The following is a 20,547-nucleotide window of genomic DNA, read 5'->3' as shown; positions in this document are numbered from 1 at the left end:
TGATTTATGAGCAGGAACACTGAAGTTGTAATGCCTTAGAAAATTTTTGTCGCCAAGAACTATTAGTAGGCTAATGTTTAAGTGTAGTCTTGGTAAAAATAATTTGCTTAGTTTGTATAAATAATACTAAATTATATTATTTAGTTTTTATTTATAATATTTACTCTAATTTGTATGCTGAAAATACAATTTGTAACAGCAAGTTTATAAAGATTTAGCTTTGAAAAAACATATATATTTACCTAAATTAGCATCCAACAGGGTAAAAACTATTCCTTTTCTATGTAATTCATTCGAAAATCAAAAAAATTTCTTGGCATGTTTGTAAAACTATTTTTAAACATGATTAACCAAAATCTCTGTAAACTCTGTACTTAAAAATAGCAAATATATAAGCTGGAAATTACTATTTACACAAAAAATTTAAACTCCACACCTTTTACTTTAATCTTTTACAAGCTATTAATACTCACAGTTTGGAAAAGTGAAATTCACACTTGTAAATGCTATTTAAAGATTTTAAAATATTTACGTCACCTTCACACCATTTTAAAACGATCAAAACGTTTGAATTTTTATAAAGGTTTTTCACAAGTGTATGATATTACTTTTGATAAACTATGATTGATAGTTTATATAAGATGTTCAATTTTGTACTCAAAAGAATTAGTTGTAAAAGTTCTTTATAATAAACTTACATACGTGTAATAAACTTATGAAATAAACATATTATACTAAATACAAAACAACAATTGTGATGCAATCTTGTACATAAACTTTAGCCTTTTTGAGTTATAAATACTTAAAATAATTGTTTTAAAAACCAGTTAAAAAGTCGTTGGTCTAGTTTTGAGATAATTTTAGTTTATACTAGTAAACTTAGTACTACAAAATAGGTAAATTTTCAAACAATCTTGCAATATAAGATTTTTAAATATAACATACAATCCACTCCTCTATAAATATATATACATTTCTAGAAATCTTTTATATACCACAATAATTTTCAAACATTTATTTAGAATAACAAACTTTATATTTGTGGGAAATTTTCATTAAAATGACAAAACAAATCGAAAATAACGACATGCAAGGATTAAAATCTACAAGCGATAAAAAGCGCGCCAAACCGCAGCCGGATTACGAGAGATTAGAGAGTTCCGGTTGAGCGGTTTTGTCACGCACGAGTTGGTACGAGTTATGATGATTTGTTTGTAAACGTAAGATAATTAAATCAAACTAAAGATGACAAAAATTCTGCCAGTACAAACTTTAGCATTTTATATAAGTTGACTAGAAAATGGTTTTTGAAATATCTGCTAAAACTTTAACGATCCATATTTTGGTGGGTAATTTTAACAAAAAAAAATTAACTACTTTTAAACAGACTATCAAGGTAGACTGAATACTGAATTTGTGTGATTATGTTGAACCAGATTCAACCAACCCAATAATACCATTCATACTCCTGGTACAAACCTTAATTTCACAAATAACATTTTATAGCTAATATAACTCATTTACATAACTAATTAAAACTACTGTTGCACACTAATGTTGAAAGAATAAAACTAATTAATATTTCCAATTTAAGTTATCTAAAACATCCAATTGTTTTTTTATCCTTGTACAACTTTCTAAATATTTTCTTCACCTTTTTACCTTAAAAAATTTGTTTTAATCAATAATTTTATTTTTTTACTAACTAAACTAATTAATAACTTTAATTTAACTTATCTAAAATATTTTTTAAACCTTATACAGTTTTTTAGACATCTATTTCATCTTTTTACCTTAATTTTTTTTTTAACTATTGTTTTAATTTTTTTACCTTCCATTTTTTCCGTTTTTGTTCCTGAGATGCACCTGGCTCATGGGGTTCAGACTCACAGGTTTCCTGGAAATTTTCAGACCTGATCGAAAATAATTTATGATATAGACATTAACTAATTATAAATTATATAAATCCTGGAAATTTTCAGACCTGATTGGGATAGTAAGGAGAATTTATCGTCGGTTCGCTTCAAGCGGTCCCTGATGAATTTCCTGAACATATACGTTTGTGTTATCTGTAAATAAAATAATCAATTAAAAAAAATTATTTGATAAATTTCCTGAACATGACTTGTGTCATCTGTAAGATACTTAATAAAATTAAATATATAGAGATATTAATCAATTAATATCTATTTATTCCCTGATGAACATTTTAAACGTGTATGTTTGGGTTACTAGAAATTAAATACATAATTTATTAAAAAAAAGTTTTATAGGTTACTCTTATATAAATAGTCAATAAAACTTTAACACTTGTATTAGGTAATAAATTTAAAACAGAACTTACCCATTATTACATTTCATATTTAATTTTGTTAAAATAGTTTATTTTCAAAAAACATAGTTATAGACTTATATTTTTAAAAATCGATTTTTTGACATAAAACTTAGAACTAGCGGTATTAAAATATTTTATTTAGTTTAAAAAGAGTCTTTTAACCAAGACACATGCCTATTTCATTATGAAAACAAAAACTTTAAATATAGTTTTAATTAAACTGCACTTTTTTTTGTTTTTTTGTTTTAATCTGTATCAGAAAACAATTGAAACAAATGTATTTAAGAATAGTAAATATTACGTAAATCATAACTTTAAAAAAATTGCATGATTTTTAATTAGCTTAAATAACAGAAAAAGTTACGAATATACAAAAAAGAAATATTTTAGATATTTAACTAAATTATATTAGATTTAAATACCTCAATACACTATATTTTTTTATAAACTTTGAAATAAAATTTTAACCACATCAATTAAAACACAGAAAGAAAAAATTATAGTATAAAAACAAGGTATTCAAAAAAAACATTTCTAAATCTTTACTCTAAACAAAATTAGCTGACATATAACAAGATTTATTTGATCAATTTGTTCTTTGTGATGTAATGAACTGTATCTAGACAAATTTTTAAAACAACAAAATTTTTAGTAAAATATATAATTTAAAACAATTTTTTCAGCATAAAAACATTCAAAATCAACTCATAATAAACTACTTTAGTTTTAGTACTATTTTAATTGAATAGAAAAAAAGCTAACAAACAATTTACGTTTTACTTTTTGTTTCTTTTTAATGCCTGAAGTTGGAAATATGCATCTAATTTTAAATTAACGTTGTAGAATTTTATTCAGCTAGTTTAGCAAAGTTTTAAGGCACATATTAGATATTACATATTACTAAATGTTATAAATGTTCAGAATTTTTTAAAACCAAACCACTACCTTACATAATTAAATAATTATTACAACATATTTAAAAGGTATATGTTAAAAATTCACAATAAGCACGTGTTTTAATATGGTGCAATAAATAATATTTGTTTTTGGAATATCTGTTTTTAAGTACGGAGAAAATAACAATAAAACACTAATACTAGGATAATAAGTTATTTTTGTAATTCATATCATCCTTACTATATTTTTTTTACAAACAAAGATGAATTGACAAAACATTATTTCCACCTGTTAAAAACATTTATTAACTAAAATTTACAGAAAACAAATTCAATGGTAGTTAACAATTTATCAGTTATTAAATAATTAAAAACTACACATAAACTTCCCACTAATAACATGTTATTTTAAATAAAACGTGCTTTGTAACTTCAACTATCTAAAAAAAAATATTATCAAAACCCGTTTGTGTATTTAAATTATCAAAATTCAAAACAAACAAATTCCGTAAAATATCGGAAACGAATTAAATGTGAGTTTAGAAAATATTCTAGATAACACATATTGAATATTCGAACATGCTATGCCCGATTTAATAACTATGCAAAGGAAATAAATATACGTTGAAGATACCACAACAATTAAATTATATGAACTCCTTTATCTTAATTGCTTTTTCCACGTTTAGATTTTATCACGGAAACTTGTTTATGGTGGTCTGAATTCCAGGGCTAATTAATACTTTTTATGTAAGAGGTTTGAATGTCTTGTTATAAAACATTATATTTTTCTAAAGTCTTTTGTCTTTAAAACTACCGATGCAGATTAACTTAGTTATTTTGTGTAAATAGTATATGTTGAATACTTTAAATAAGAATACTTACAATAAAAACATAGAATTCATACTAATATTTAATATTAAATTTTTGTATTGTACATTATAGATTTATGTAATAACGATTTCGCAATCATAAATTATATAAAAATATATAAATTTAGGTCTCTTGCTCTATTTAAACATACTTTTAGTTTTCAACCTAACTATTCATTTGTTACTGTTCTAATCAATCAAAAAAGCTTCTAAAAGTTAAATTCTCAAAACAACTTATAATTAGTTTACGCTTCATTTAGTTAATTTTTAAATTAATTAATGGGATTAAAAATGTTGCAGCATTTTTAAGTAATTCAGGCATGCAAAACTAAACTTGATATGTTTTTTATGTATTTACATATTACTTAACGTAAATATTTATATTATCATGATTATTTTTATTAAGTTTAGTAGCGTATGTTGATAAAACTCCATAAGTTAAAAAAATAAATAACATGGTTGCCACTCGTTTTTTTTTAAGCTGTTCCAGGTATTTCAAATTTCTTCCAGGTTTTTAAAAGTACACATTTTCGGCTCTATTACTAGTTTAGAGTTAAGTTTAAGGCAAGAAACTGTGTTAAAAAGTATAAAAACATTAAAAACATACTGTAAAGCTACTTTAAATAAGTTAAAAAAAAGTTCTTTTAATTTATATTATAGATATTTTGAGTTGATTCAAAATTTTACTACTGAACATGTGAAAATTGTTAAAATTCTACGTTTTTCCAGGTTTTTTTAATGATTTTTGTTCAAAATTCCAGGTTTTTCCAGGTTTCCAGGTAAAGTGGCAACCATGAAATAAGCCAAACTGTTAATTTTCACTATTTTATTCTATAAAAACATAAACCAACAACATAAAACTTTTGATAAAATTAGTTACTATTTATTATTTAAAAACTTAAGTCGAAGTGTTTAAATTACTAAACTAATCGTTTTATATTTTGCTTATCTGTTTTTAAAAGTTAATTATACTTCAATTTACGAAATTAAGACCCACTTATAAAAATTTTTACTTACCTTAGTGTAGAAATTCAGATCGCCTTTAGGAACACTTTCCAAAAACTTTTCAGTCTGAAATCTGTTCATTTCAAAATCCAAATATTCTAATGTTCCTCTGTGAAAAATAAAATAAAATCAAAATTAAAATTTGACTTATTGCATGTTATATATTACGGTTTTTAAATCATGGAGTTATAATAAAAATGAGTCAAATTATTTACGTTTTTAAGTACAATATTTTTCATTTTTAAATATAAGAATACTTCATAACGTTTGTACTATGAATTTTGTGAAAATTGGTTTATAACCATACTTAAATTGAGTATAAATACTGCAAATTACATTAAAATAAAGCTAGTAGTTTTCATTGCGAGATTTTTAAGTTTCCAAGCCTAAGAAATTCAGTTGAACCAGAACTTTATTTAGAAAGTTCAATATTTTTCCAATCGGTTTTTAATTGTCTAAAATATATAGGTGTCGGCTATATTAATGTCATTTAAGTGAATTAAATTAAAATTTGCACTCAGTAGCAAGGAAAATGTGATTTTTCTTAGTAAATTACATCTTACTACAATAAAAAAGACATCTTTAAGGTATAAATAGTCAAAATTAAATTAAATATGTGTGGAAATATAGATTTCAACAATTTATAGGCGCCATATTGACCATATATGTTTGTAAAATTATTGTTTCTTAAAACAATTTAAAAGCTTTTTATGATAAAAATTTTTAAAGATATATTTATATACTGTTTTGAAAGTAGAAACTTAAAATAAACTAAGTGAACTATTTAACTCTTAGTTATCTTTTTAATTAAATTAGTTCAATTTTTTTTAAATCAAAATAAAATTTAACATTATTTCAAGCGTTTATATACAAAATATTAAAGATATTAAAACTTTGCAATTACGTTAGAATTGTTTAACACTTTAGTTTATTTAGATGTTATAAAACACTTTTCAATATTTAAATACACAAACAAGTATTTAGCTAATTAAAATCAAACTATATAAGAATCATAATTTTTAAGTAACACTAAAGTATAAGTTTTACAACGTTTAAAACACTTATTTTGAAACCTATTTGAAAAATAACATTTACTTTGTATTGTTTTTTGTAAGGAAAATAACTTGTACAAATTACTATATGAGTAGGGGATTACTACTATTTTAAATCGTAAAATGTTGTTAAGCTTTAAAAAAACAAACAACTATTAAATACGCTTGGCGTCTTAAATGCTAGTATAAGTTAACCACAAATTTACGGCCAATAAAAGTACAATAAGTTTTAATGTTTTAGGAAATGGAACTATCCTTTTTATTACTATTTGTAGCCAACAACACGTTATAAAACATTATTAAAGGAAATATAGCAAGGTAATAAACTTAATTCAAGCATTTAATGTAGTTAATTAGTTTAAAAAAATTAAAATAAACTACAGCTTATTAAAAGGTTTAAGCTACTTTCATAAAAATTTTTATATCTATGAAACATAAAAAAGCTGTTTATAGTAAATGATTGGTATTAGGTGTAGTGTAAAAGAAATCTTGTGTGAATAAAAGTAAGTTATTAATTGATTTTTAAAACAAACATAAATATAAGTCACATTTTAAGCTTAACATAATACTGTGAATTTTCATTAGCAAAATTTACACAAACTAATACAACGTGAATAAATTTTTATTTCAAATACATTTCTCATAAGTAAATGTTAACCTTATTTTTATTTCACTCGTCACTTTAGTTAAGAATCTGACTAATATAATGTTTTTACATTTTAGCAGCAAAAAATCTATTTATTACGTTATTTTGTAATAAGCAAACATAACACTAGGTATGAAAAGTGGAACTATTTACTCATGACTATAACTCAGATTAAAAAATTATTAATATTTTTTATCATATTTAATACTTTATTAACTACCCTAATAATACACTATCATAGTAAAACAGCAACACTCAGCATTTTTATTTAAATTAATATAGAGTTATTAAAAATATTGTTACAAAATAACTAGTTAACTCGAATACCATTGTAACTATAAATTAACCCGAACAAATCCACCATCATTGTTAAGAAGCAGTGCTCAACATTCTTGTTTATGTCGCACATTTGATCTTTTTCTTCCCTCACAATTTCCTCGACACTAACGGGCGCTGTTCTCCTCATGTTGTCTGCTAACTGGTGGCGCGAAATTTGCTTGGATGTCAACCTGTAAACATTTTTAATTACTTTATACTCATAAATATGTTTTTTTGGTAAATCGAATCGTTAATCATGTAAATTATAGTATATGTGTTGTTAGGGAATCGACATGTAAAAATACTTATTTCTAATATCTATTTTTAATAATGTATACGTTTACTTTTTATATAAACCAACACTGATCTCTGTTTATAATATTTAATATTTTCTTAGAAATCATCCTACAAAAGATATAAATAACTTTTTTCATCTTTTATCATCAATAATTTATTTATATGTACCATTATTTAGTATTCAAACATATTTACTTCTAGAAAAGAATATTTTACTAACTAATATAGCTGTATAACTAATATACTGTTAAAAACAAAAAACTAAAATTAAAACTAGTAAATATTTTTGTGGATACTATTTCATAATAACTTTTAGATTCGTTAATTTGGTGTATAAAACAATTTGAGATAATTGCATAAATTTTTTCTTAAATCCAAAAACACTAACAATTTTTTAGATAATAACGAATTTATTTAAATTTTTTATATTGTGACAATCATGTATTTTGATGCAAGCACTTAATTTAAAATAAATAAACAACATATCTAAAACTTTGTGAAAAGCTTTGAGGTGATAACCTTGGACAGATATAAACAAATTTTATCTATGTATAAAGCAAACCTTAGACTTTCACCTAAAATCATATTTAAAAGTGTAAATTGTGAAAACATATTTTATTTTTGAGAATATCCTCTTAATGAACTTGAATTTAAGTTCGTACTTGAGTTGTTTTTGACATAAGCAACTTATTTTTAAATAAAATATTACCTAAAATTTTATAAATGTTATAATGTTAAAACTCTTAACCTAAGTTTTAAATTTTACTTATATAATTTAATTTATAACATTTATGATTAATTTTTTTAGTTTGAGATAGAAATCCATTTATTTTAAATGAAATATTTACAGATATTATTTATTAAAACATATTAAAAAAAAATACAAACACTAATGAGAAATTTTGTTTTTTTATTATAAGAAAAGATTTAAATAAAAAACAATAGCTAATATTTAAAGTTATTAGAGCTTACATATAGTAAAAGCAAGTTAATTTTATATTCATATATTTATCTTGACAATTTAAATTTAAACACTTTTTAAAGCGTGGAAAAATATTCGACGCACCTTCTAAAATGCATCACGATCTGATGTTTCAAATTATTAATAGAATTATTTCATGTGTGAGTTACATATAAAACTACAATTAATTACTGAATTATTTTATGTGTAAATTACATATCTGACTTATGAATTAATATTAAAATTAATTCAAGTGTAAATTTTAAATTAAAACTACACATCAAACAATTTACATGTGAAGTAAATTTTATATAAATAGCTTTTATCAGAAAGTCTACGAAACAAACTTTACTTCCAAAAAAAAAACATTTTTTACTCATGTATATAATTTACGTAAAAGTTGATTATGTGATAAAACTTAAACATGCAATATTCTTCGTATTATAAAGGTGTAAAATTCATACGTGATAAAATTTCAAATAAATGCTTTAATATAGTTGTCGTCCAAAAAATCTACATACTTGAACTTTTAAAACTTGTATATTTCGACGTATTTAGTTTATTTTTGTTTGAAAAATATTTAAACAAGTAACGTTACAAACTCCCATGTTTAACGTAAATTACGGGTGTCATTTTAAAACCGCTATTTTTATTAAAATTGTGTAAAAAACATTCAGGGATTTTCTGATTAGGTGGGTATCAAACAATATTATTTTGAGTGTCAGTTCAGAATGTAACAGGTATCAGGTTTTGACAGTTTTTAGCTTGTTTTTTATGTCTGCAAGTTATTAAAAACGTGTGAAATTATCAGGTTTCTAGACTGTTTTTAATTCGAAAATAATTGCCGATTGTTTTGCTGAATACTTATTATCAGTCATAATCGAACAGGTAAATTTAAAATTTCTTAAATCATTTAGGGTTTTTATAATAATAAAATTGTATAATTGAAATCGTTTCATTTCTAACCAAGTATGATAAAAGTTATTGATAGTTTTAGTTTAAGTGTATAAGTAAATATGAGATAGTTTTTATTATAATTACTGTTTTAAATTTTTTAATTTTAATACTTTCAAGTTTAATTATTTTTTGTTTTTAAGAGTATTTTATTCGTTTTTTTTTTAATAAAATCTAAAAACTTTGACAAAAAAGTTTTGGGTTTTTAAAACTTTTAAGCTTTATAAATATAAATAGCTTTATTTGTTGTATAAGTTTTATAAGTAAAAGCATAAACTAACTAGTCCTTGATTAGTGCTTTGTTATTTTTAAAACTCAGACTAATTCTTTATATAAGTGATATATAAATTAGCTTTTTTTATAGTTTTTTTCACTTCAAAATAAAAAGTGTACATAAAATTTAAAAACTGAACTGATTTTTTTTTTGAAATATCATAGTGTTTCCATCAATACTAAACTATTTATAATCAACTTTTTATTAATGTTTTTGAAATTAATCAATAAGCTTATTACTTTGAAAACTTCTTACAATCTAGACAATATAACTGTCAAGTTTATTGTTTCTTTTAATTGATAGTTAAATATTTGACTAAGCACTCAAACATTATGATTAATCTTAATTTTTAACATGTCAAAAATCATAAAAAAATTCACTTACTTATCTTTTAAAATTAAATAACCAATTATTTGTCATTAATTACTTTATAGTGACAGCCAATATAAATTTTCCTATCAGACTTTAACTTTATAATATATTCCTTTATAAAGTTTGATGAACCTTTAACTAGATATTATGTAATATATTTTTCATGGTTCCTTTTTGTCTTTTGATAGAAAATACATAAAAATAAATCGTTTATTTTCTATTGTTTATTTTTAATTATCCTGGATTATTTATTAAAGAATTTGTGTTTTTAAAAATTCAAACAAAAGTCAAACAATAATTTCCTTGTTGTAGTTAATTTTTTCCTGTAAGCATTTGATTTTTATAGATATTTATTGCTCAATTACCTTGTTCAAGTTTTAAAACTGACACATATCGGTTATTTTTAGTTCAACAATTTCCTATGTGCTTTGATAAAGGTTTTTTTTTTCAAACGCTCTTATATTTAACTGTTTTGTTGTTTTTTATTTCTTGAGTACTTGAACTATATAAAAAAATTCAATTATTACCTGATTAATGTTCTTTCCACAATATTTTTAGGAAGTTGAATCTCTTCAGTTTTATTTGGTTCTATCTCGATCATTTCCAATGTTCCCTTGTCCAAATCTACTATAAGTTGATCGTTTTCTACCTAAAAGTAAATGTTATTTATTAATAGTTTATTTATATCAAACATCAAATGCAGTATAAATACATACTTTTTTTAATAAATTAAATCATCCTTTTGTAAATAAATATATATGATCATAAAAAAGTCTCAGAAAAACAGAGTGCTCGCTATAAGATTTTTTAGCTTTAAAAAAAAATTAAATTTTAATAATATTTTTATGTACAATATGTACTTTATGCTATTTACTTTATATACATTATATTTATATTATGTATTTTACATAATAAAACCTTTCTTAAACTTTTAAAAATTTGTTTATAAACATTAAAAACCTTAAAAATTTTTCATTTCCTAATTTTATATCATGTAACAATTTATTAAACTTATTTAAAAATATCAACTAAAACCTCAGAAATCTGTTGTGTTTGGGAAGGCAGCCCATAAAAAAACTAAAACATAATTAAACATGCAGATTATTTATTATAATATAACTATAATTTATAAATATAATTATTTAAATTTTTCAAACCTCAGAAATCTGCTGTTTGTGTCTTGAGTGGCAACCCATAATAAAAATCCCCGGACACGAAACCATCTCGATTATTTCGCTGAACAGAACAGGGACGTATTGGTGAGGCCACGTAAATGGACGGAGGTGGGATAAAAGTGCCTGTTTTATTTCACAATTATATTTCATATCATTATCATGTATTTAATTAGTTTTATTTCATATAGCATTGGTGAGGTCAAATAAGTTGACGGAGGTTAGAGAATAGTGGCAGAAAAATAATAATTTACTTGAATTAATTCAATTAAAATTTAGTTCGTGATTAGCAGTATGTATATAAGCCAAATTATTTAGTTTTAAAGTTATTATAAGCGAAATGCATGAAGCATATTTTTGATTAGTTTAATTCAGAACTTTGTTACTTTTATTTTAACTAATTAGAAAAAACTATTCAGTACTCATAAGTTTTAAAATAAGTATAGTTATAAATATCTTTAAACAAAAAGTAAGAAACTTTTATCCTTTTAATAAACGATTTGGTATTACGATACTAAGTTTTTTGATATTTTTATATCTATTTCCGTTTGTTAAAACCGTAATTTTACCTGATGCAACCTTTTATTAATATGCTGTATATAAATGTGTACAAGTTATAAAACTATTTTATATATAATATTCAAACTTATGTATGATTAAATTACAACAAACAACATAAAAAATATTATCATAAGACCAACTAATAACTATTAATTTGCTTTTTGTTTCAAATTACAAAACACTAACTTGGCGAAGCGGAACTAATTAGGATACAATTTTCTTTTAAAACATCAAAATATTATTACTTCTTAAATATAATACAAAAAAAATTATAGAAATTTTCGCTTATACTTAAAAACACTTTGAAATTACAAAAAAATAATGGTTGTTCTAAAAATTATAGATATTCAACAATTAAATGTTTTTGGTACCAGATACAAACTCGTACAAAATAAAATAAACAACCATTAACATTTAAATCATCATAATTTGGTAAGCATTAAACAATTTGCTCTTGAAAATAAATATGATATACAAAGCCTAACGCGTAAGATAATTTAAATCGAATTATATCAATTTAAACTGAATGAACTTTATTTAATGGGGTAAAATGGGTTCGAAAAATATATTAAAATATTTAAAAAAACAGCTTTTTTCAATTAAGTCATAAATCATAATGTTTTTTTCTTCAAATCTTATATTACAAAGATGTTTTAAAATAAAAAAAAATAGTGTACTTGGTTGTGTTAATAACGCTAAGCTAGTATAACTCAATTAATCTTATTTTATTAAGTGATTTATCATAGTATACGTTTCAAATTTTTATGTATAGCTGTTTTGAGTTTATTGTTCTTACTGAAAACGATACAAAAACATATTTTCATACGGGTATACTATGTTTTGTAAACAGTTTTATTTTAGTTTGTTCTAAAAATTAGACTAATTTATACTTTTAAAATTTACATTAAAAAGTCTTTTTGAAAAGAAGTTAAAACATCACAACATATTGAAAAAGTCTATAAAATTTTAAATAACAATGACAACAATTAGAGAACAGCTCTTTAAATATATGTCGAATTGTCTTTTTTTGACAAATATATTTGATTTAAAACATGGACTGTTTTCTAAAAGCTATGAAAAACAAAGTTTTAAAACATATTTTCTGATTGAAAATATAATTAAATGTACAATTTGACAGTCTAATTGCGTTTTAATGGAAAACTTGAACTGCACTAGAGCATTGTATTTTAGTAATGCAGTTATTTAAGCCATACAAATAATAAATGTGTGATTACAAATTTTTATCAATGGACTAAAGAAAGTATTGTTGAGCTTACATATTTAAAATTAAATAATTAATTAGATCTAAACTATAAGTTCAATTTCAAAAGCTGAAAAAAAAAAATAATTTTACAGATTTTTTTTTAAAAATTTTGGGTATTATATTATAAAATCAAACCACTAGCTTCTAACCTCAATGCAAAGGGTAATCAACGCATAATTACTTGATACGAAAATCAATCTTTGCTCAAGTAGTATGTAGGCCAGCACCTGCGAAAAATTATTTGTTAAACAAATATTATTGACATTGTTTTGCATATATTACTGAAACTGTAATTTGATTACTAAAAAATATATTAAATTGAGACAAGTTTAAAAAAGAAAAGTATAACATTAAGTTAAAAAACTTAAATGACTAAAGTTTAATTAAAAATATATTTTATAAAAACATTCGTATTTACAATAATAATATGCCAATACACACCTTAAATGTTTTTAAATTTATATCCTCAAAAGTAAAATAAAAAGCTAAAAAAAAATAGATTTTTTTTAGGTACTAAACGTACATAATTTTCTTTTATAATATACATAAAAATTAGCTTTTAACATACTTTTTAAATTAAACTGATATTAAAGTCTTAATTGTATTGAAAAGCGTCAATTTTTTAAATCGAATTTAAATTACAAAGATAAAATCTAGTGCCTAGAGCTAGAAGATACAAACTAGATCTGCAAAAAACTTTCTATTCAAATATTTCATACCAACAAAACTTTGAATCTGTTTACATTTTTTAAATTTGTTGTTTATATGCAATATTTTAATTCAAAACCTTAAATTATTTGGATTACATGTTAGCAAATAAATTACAACTAACTTTAAACAAATTATTAGGATTGCTAGCAAACACAAATGAAGATATTTGCATTTAAATTTTAAATAAATTTCAATTAACTTTAAATAAGTTATTAGGATTACTAGCAAATACAAATGAATATACTTGCATATAATATTTTTAATAAGTTTCAACTAGCTTTAAACAAATTATTAGGATTACTAGCAAACACAAATGAAGATATTTGCATTTTAAATTTTTAATAAGTTTCAACTAACTTTAAACAAGTTATTAGGATTGCTAGCAAACACAAATGAAGATATTTGCATTTTTTATTCTAAATAAATTTCAACTAACTTTAAAAAAGTTATTAGGATTACTAGCAAATACAAATGAAGATATTTGCATTTTAAATTTTAAAATAAGTTTCAACTAACTTTAAACAAGTTATTAGGATTACTAGCAAATACAAATGAAGATATTTGCATTTTAAAATTTTAAATAAATTTCAACTGACTTTAAACAAGTTATTAGGATTACTAGCAAACACAAATGAAGATATTTGCATTTTAAATTTAAAATAAGTTTCAACTAACTTTAAATAAGTTATTAGGATTACTAGCAAATACAAATGAAGATATTTGCATTTTAAAATTTTAAATAAATTTCAACTGACTTTAAACAAGTTATTAGGATTACTAGCAAACACAAATGAAGATATTTGCATATAATATTTTTAATAAGTTTCAACTAACTTAAAACAAATTATTAGGATTACTCAAATGAAGATATTTGCATGTAGAAATTTAAATAAGTTTCAACTAACTTAAAATAAGTTATTCGGATTACTAGCAAACACAAATGAAGATATTTGCATTTTTTATTTTAAATAAATTTCAGCTAACTTTAAACAAGTTATTAGGATTACTAGCAAACACAAATGAAGATATTTGCATATAAAATTTTTAATAAGTTTCAACTAACTTTAAATAAGTTGTTAGGATTACTAGCAAATACAAATGAAGATATTTGCATGTCGAAATCGCTTATAAAATGAGATTGAGCTGGGTCGTCGGATGGTGTCAATCTTATTGGGAGGCCACATAAGGAGAAATTCTGTAAAATAAATTGGTTAATAAAATTTCAGATATAATCAGTTAATTTTCAATTTTTCCTCAGTCTAACCTGAGTTACAACAAAGTTAAAGCAACTTAAAAAAACTAGACTATTTTGTAAAAGGGCTTTGTAACAAATTCTTTGTTGATTAAAATAAAATCAAATTAAGTTGAAAAAAAATACAAACTTAGGGTAGTTTATATACAATACTTTATACAATTTTCGTTTTTAATAAACAAACTAACAATACAAGACAGATAAACATAATTAATTTTTTAATTAACAAACAACAATAGTAACAAATATACATAATATTCTTTAATAAACAAACTACCATAGAAACAGATACACATAATGTATTTTTTAATAAACAAACTACCAATAGAAACATAGAGAAGTTTTATGATATACTTTTTTTTAATTAACAAACAACAATAGAAACAAATATACATAATATTCTTTAACAAACAAACTAACAATAGAAACTGATGTACATAATGTATTTTTAAATAAACAAACTAACAATAGACACTGATGGAGGGGGGCAAACCACCACAGATAAATTTGTCACATATTTCTGTAAAATCTTCCTGGAACTTGCTACTTCTTCAAAACAAGGTTTCATTTCTTTCTGCAGGCTGTTGAAAGTAAAAAGTTACAAATTATTTATTTTTCTACTTGGTGTTTATACTTTATGATAACAAATTTGTAAAATAAAATTAGCTTCTTAAAATTTATATACATATATAATGTACTGAAGTCTCTACTATAATTTTCATTTGTATTGGAATAAATGATATTTAAAGCCTCTAAAACGCTTATAAATTATAACATCATATAAACTAAAAATATTTTTATATATACTAATTTCGCACTAATAATTGCCATTCAAAAGGAAAAATTCATTTGTAGCAAGTGTGAAACCAGTGGGTATATTAAAAATGAACACAAGTAATTATATCAATAATACCAACCAAGACAGGCAAGTCCTTAGTGCATCGAAATACGGTAATTTGCTGATGAAACAAATACAATTGGGCACGTAGCATTTCTCCCAATCTGTTTCCATACCAGTTCCCTGATGCGGTTTCGGTTGGTTGCCCTTGATCAGTCGGTACACACTGGATCCGCTTGGCTGTGTGAAAGTTTGAATATATTTAATAAAATTAGTTTGTTTTCATTGATCAATTTGCAAACGTTGAAACTACTTGGCTGAACTATCTTTAAACATATTTAAAACATTTAATTAAAAAGTACTTGTTTATTTGAAATATGATAAACTGTAATTGTTACAGAGGCGTAAAAATATAATAAATTACATAAAATTTTACATTAGCAACATATTAGATCCTGTAAGTAGTTAAAACTAAATAATACCAATTAAAAATAACCTTAGCTGCATAGTGACTTCTGTATGTGATCAGTACAGAAGCATAATGAAAATAATTAAAAACTCACTTTAGCAGCATAGTGACTTCTGTATGTTATCAGTACAGAAGCATAATGAAAATAATTAAAAACTCACTTTAGCTGCATAGTGACTTCTGTATGTTATCAGTACAGAAGCATAATGAAAATAATTAAAAACTCACTTTAGCTGCATAGTGACTTCTGTATGTGATCAGTACAGAAGCATAGTGCCTCACACCACTGAGATCTGTCAGTACGAGGAAGTTTATTTGCGCAGAAGGCTCCTCTCTGTAGACTCTTGAATCATCTGTAAAGTTATAATTAAAGTTTAATATACACAGAAAAATAAATTAATTCCTTTTTTTTGTGTACAATAATACTTAATTAAGATGCTTATTCCGAAAGATTCAAATAAATTTACAATGTATATAACTTCAATTTCATAATTTTTTCTTGATTAAACATCTAGTACTACATGATATTTTATGAAGCTACATATGTAATACAAACTCTTTTTTCTAAAGAAAATGTATTTTAATGTAAATTACTTAAATTTTCAGTTTATAACTTGCTATATATGAATTAACTTACAAGGTAGACACATATATGAGGGAATTTATTTGGGTGATCAAAATTTTAATTACTAATTTGTTTTTATTACCACAACATTTATCAATTGAACTGGTAATCTCTTTTTATAATCTTGTAACTTCTCCATCAACAACTCACCAGGAAGACATATATAGATAATATTATTATATATTCAGCAAATAACTCACCAGGCAGGCATATATGTGGAAGATTACTGAGAAATTCTGTACTCAATGGCACTTCTTCTTCAACATTTGCTCTCTGACGCAACTTTCTTATCGATTTTATTCTCCTTGGCGACCCTGATCCATGCTTCTTACTGCTGTTTTGATTTTTTATTAGTTAACTATATTAAATAAAAATAAATTTAAACCAGTGCCAACTTTTTTTTCAGTTTTTAATATTTTTTATTTTTAAGCAGATTATTTTTAGAATGTGTGAATGTTCAGTGAGAAGATATTTTCTCAAATATCTTGTATATTTATCTTTATAGTAGCAATTTCTTTTTTTGCAAAATTTTTCAAGTAATACATATTTTTAAAACTTTCGCACTGCTATCAAATTAGTTTTTATCTGAAGTTGCTATTAAATTTTATTTCAGTATTTAGTGCTAACAAGTTATTCAAAAGTTTAATAATATGTTAAAAAATGTTTTCAAAGATTTTTAAGGTACTAGTTAAAATCATTTAATGTGTTAATCATTAAAAATTTTGTACATTATAGCTTACTAGATTTTTTAAAATGATGACCAACGTGCTTTATAACTTTATAAAATTAATTTGTTTTAACACATATAATATTTTTACGATTATCTATTCTATGTTAAATTTCAGATTAGTTAATAAATTTGAGATTAGACTAATTTAGCATGGCTTAATTACATCTTGAAACTAAAAATAAATTAAACCGATATTTCCTACAACTTGATTAAAAATTATTTAAAACTAATCAAATAATAAAAGCAGTAAAAAAAAGTAACTTGCTGAAGTAAAATTTTCTTTTTTTATGTGACGATCATTTTTTGAGATAAATTTATTAAAATTTCAACAACAAAAACGTGTTAGTGATTGTTTTTTAATTTATAACACAAAATAAATTTCATGTTAAAGAAGAACTATAGTAAACAACTTTTAATTTATTCAAATAATCATAGACTTCTTAAATGTCTTTTAACATGAATCTAAGCATTTGAGTACACTAAAAGTTTAAATTTTGTAATGTTGAAAACTAAAGAACATACTGTGGGAAGAAATCTTGATTTGACTTAATTTAATTACACGCATTAATAAACACTTCGAAACTATATTAAAAATTTTAAATATAGGCAAGCAACTTTAATTAAATCATGTTTTTAATATTGTTTTATAAAAGGGTGCAGTCAATTAAAAGTGGTTAAGTAAGCTTCGAACATATTTAATTATTTTCAAACTATTAAAAGCTAAAATATAATTTTATATAAATTTAAAACGAAATCTATATTATCATCTAAAAGTAAACAATGATTGATTTTCAGATATTTATCTTCATAAAATGACTTGTGTTTTGTAAAAAATTTCATTTTATTTTATTTTCACTTGATAAACTTTAAAGGCTGTAGTATTTTAAATAAAGTGTTAAATACACTACAAAGTAATATATAAAAAACTTCAAAAAACTTTTTTAGTTATAAATAGTATCTAAAAAGACACAAATTGTTGATCAACATTTAATAATTTTCAGGGATTAATTAATGAGCTTAATTTTTTTGATAATAGTTTTCAAATAACTTACTGGTTGACACTTCTTAAATTTTTCTTCCATTCTTGAGGCTTGTAAGCATTTTTACCTGAAATTATAATTTAAAAAAAATTTAACTTTAATACTAAAACTTTATGTAATCAAATTAGATTTCAAAAGATTGCACTTAAGATAATCAATTTAAAAAGCAAAAAGTATATATACACTAAATTTTATCTTACTTCATTTAGAAAAATAAAACTAAATAACTGTTTTAACTTTTTGGATGTATGTATTTTTAAGCTTTAGAAACAATAATATTTTAAGTATTATCAATTATTTATTCAACAAAATAAATACAGAGATTAAAACATAATATTTAAAAAGTATATACTGTTGAGTCAGACACTTTTTACAAATAAACAATAGAAATGAACTTAAATGTATATCTATAGGCAATTCATATAACTTTATCAACAAAATAACATCTGCACATACTTGAATGCTTCAAGTTTAAACTACCAAAAAATTTAAAAATAAACAAATAAAAAAATATTACTATTTTTTGTAATATATTAGTTTATATAAATTGCTATAGAAATTGTTAAATGCAACAGAACTGTAAAAATATCAGCAGAGAAACTGATTACCACAAGAATTAAGCATCTATTTGAATGTTATAAGTATAAACTTTAAGTTACATTCCTAATTTTGTTTTTTAACAATTGGGTTTTGAAGTTTATAACAAATAGCAATTGAGCTCTACAACTGAGTAAAAGACAACTAACTTATCAGTACAATAACAGTTCAACATTAGTAACCAACCATTTAAGTTCATCATGGCAAAATTGTCACCAACTTGGGCGCCTGATACTATATCCAACAGATGAGGTTGGTAGTTTGAAGTAAAAAGAGATGGAGTCTCATCCCCCTGTGGTGTTATAATACAAATTAGTATTTATTTTAATTAGAACTTGTTTAAACCATGTGTTTGTTATGTTGTTTTAATTATAACTTGTTTTTAATTCGTCTTGGAAAATAATAGTGAAAAGTGATAGAGTTAAATCTCCCTGAGGTGTTTAAATTTTAATAATTATATTTGTTTCGATTACTTTTTTTTCAATTATTGTTTGTAGTAATAATAGATAAAGTTACATCTTTTTGTTTTAATAGTAGTTGTTTTGAATCGTCTAATCAGCTTGGTTTATACTTTGTTTGGTAAAATTATAAACATTAAACACACCATATACTTACCTATTAAATAATATTAAATTAAAATACTTAAAGTATTTACAGTAGTATACAATTTATTTTATGTAAGGTTTATAAAAACTTTTTTGAGTAAATTTTTATCTGAAATGCAGCTCATTTTTAACTGAAATGAAAATACCCAAGATAATAATAATTTCATTTATTCAACCAAACAAACATCAATGTTTCTGTCAATTAGTCCAGTTTCTTCGTCCATTCCAATTACCAGTGCTACTTCCAACAAGCGGTTTGGAAGACCCATTGCGATTGTTTTCAGTTTTTTCATTGTTCCAGACATTTTAATTACATGATAATACTGTAGAACATTTATTATGTATAATATACTTGTAATATATTAAACTATTAACAAGCGATTTGGAAGACCCATTGCTATTGTTTTCAGTTTTTTCATTGTTCCAGACATTTGAATTACATGATAATACTATAGAACATTTATTGTATATAATGTACTTGTAATAAATCAAACTATTAAACAAGCGGTTTGGAAGACCCATTGTAGTTGTTTTCAGTTTTTTCATTGTACCAGACATTTTAATTACATGATAATACAGTAGAATATTTATTATATTTAGACATATCTTAACTACTTATTTCATAATTCTGTGGTGGTCTGGTTATATACAGATATTTTAAATAACTTATATTGTGGTAATTTTATCATAAACATAAATAT

At 23.1% G+C, this 20,547-nt stretch overlaps 1 protein-coding gene across 1 annotated transcript in view; it reads right to left on the bottom strand.

Moving 5' to 3' along the window:
- LOC145833991 (DENN domain-containing protein 3-like) overlaps positions 1-20,162 on the bottom strand; it is a 45,572-nt gene extending 25,410 nt beyond the window's left edge. Inside the window, exons 1-15 of the mRNA XM_082941289.1 lie at positions 20,032-20,162; positions 19,428-19,533; positions 18,657-18,711; positions 17,075-17,208; positions 16,478-16,602; positions 15,860-16,020; positions 15,409-15,523; positions 14,754-14,885; positions 13,129-13,206; positions 11,140-11,280; positions 10,510-10,631; positions 7,154-7,315; positions 5,121-5,217; positions 1,985-2,069; positions 1,832-1,913 (exon numbers count right to left, since the gene is read on the bottom strand). Of these exons, the coding sequence (XP_082797415.1) occupies positions 1,832-1,913; positions 1,985-2,069; positions 5,121-5,217; positions 7,154-7,315; positions 10,510-10,631; positions 11,140-11,280; positions 13,129-13,206; positions 14,754-14,885; positions 15,409-15,523; positions 15,860-16,020; positions 16,478-16,602; positions 17,075-17,208; positions 18,657-18,711; positions 19,428-19,533; positions 20,032-20,151 (1,715 nt within the window). The 5' untranslated portion in view covers positions 20,152-20,162. The remainder of the gene's footprint in view (positions 1-1,831; positions 1,914-1,984; positions 2,070-5,120; positions 5,218-7,153; positions 7,316-10,509; positions 10,632-11,139; positions 11,281-13,128; positions 13,207-14,753; positions 14,886-15,408; positions 15,524-15,859; positions 16,021-16,477; positions 16,603-17,074; positions 17,209-18,656; positions 18,712-19,427; positions 19,534-20,031) is intronic.
- Between the last annotated feature and the right edge of the window lie 385 nt (positions 20,163-20,547).

The sequence above is a fragment of the Thalia democratica genome, chromosome 4, assembly GCF_965202585.1.
Source record: "Thalia democratica chromosome 4, ktThaDemo2.hap1.1, whole genome shotgun sequence".
Classification (NCBI taxonomy): Eukaryota; Metazoa; Chordata; class Thaliacea; order Salpida; family Salpidae; genus Thalia; species Thalia democratica.
Note: the sequence above shows the minus strand (reverse complement) of the source record. Positions and strands in the feature narration are given on the sequence as shown.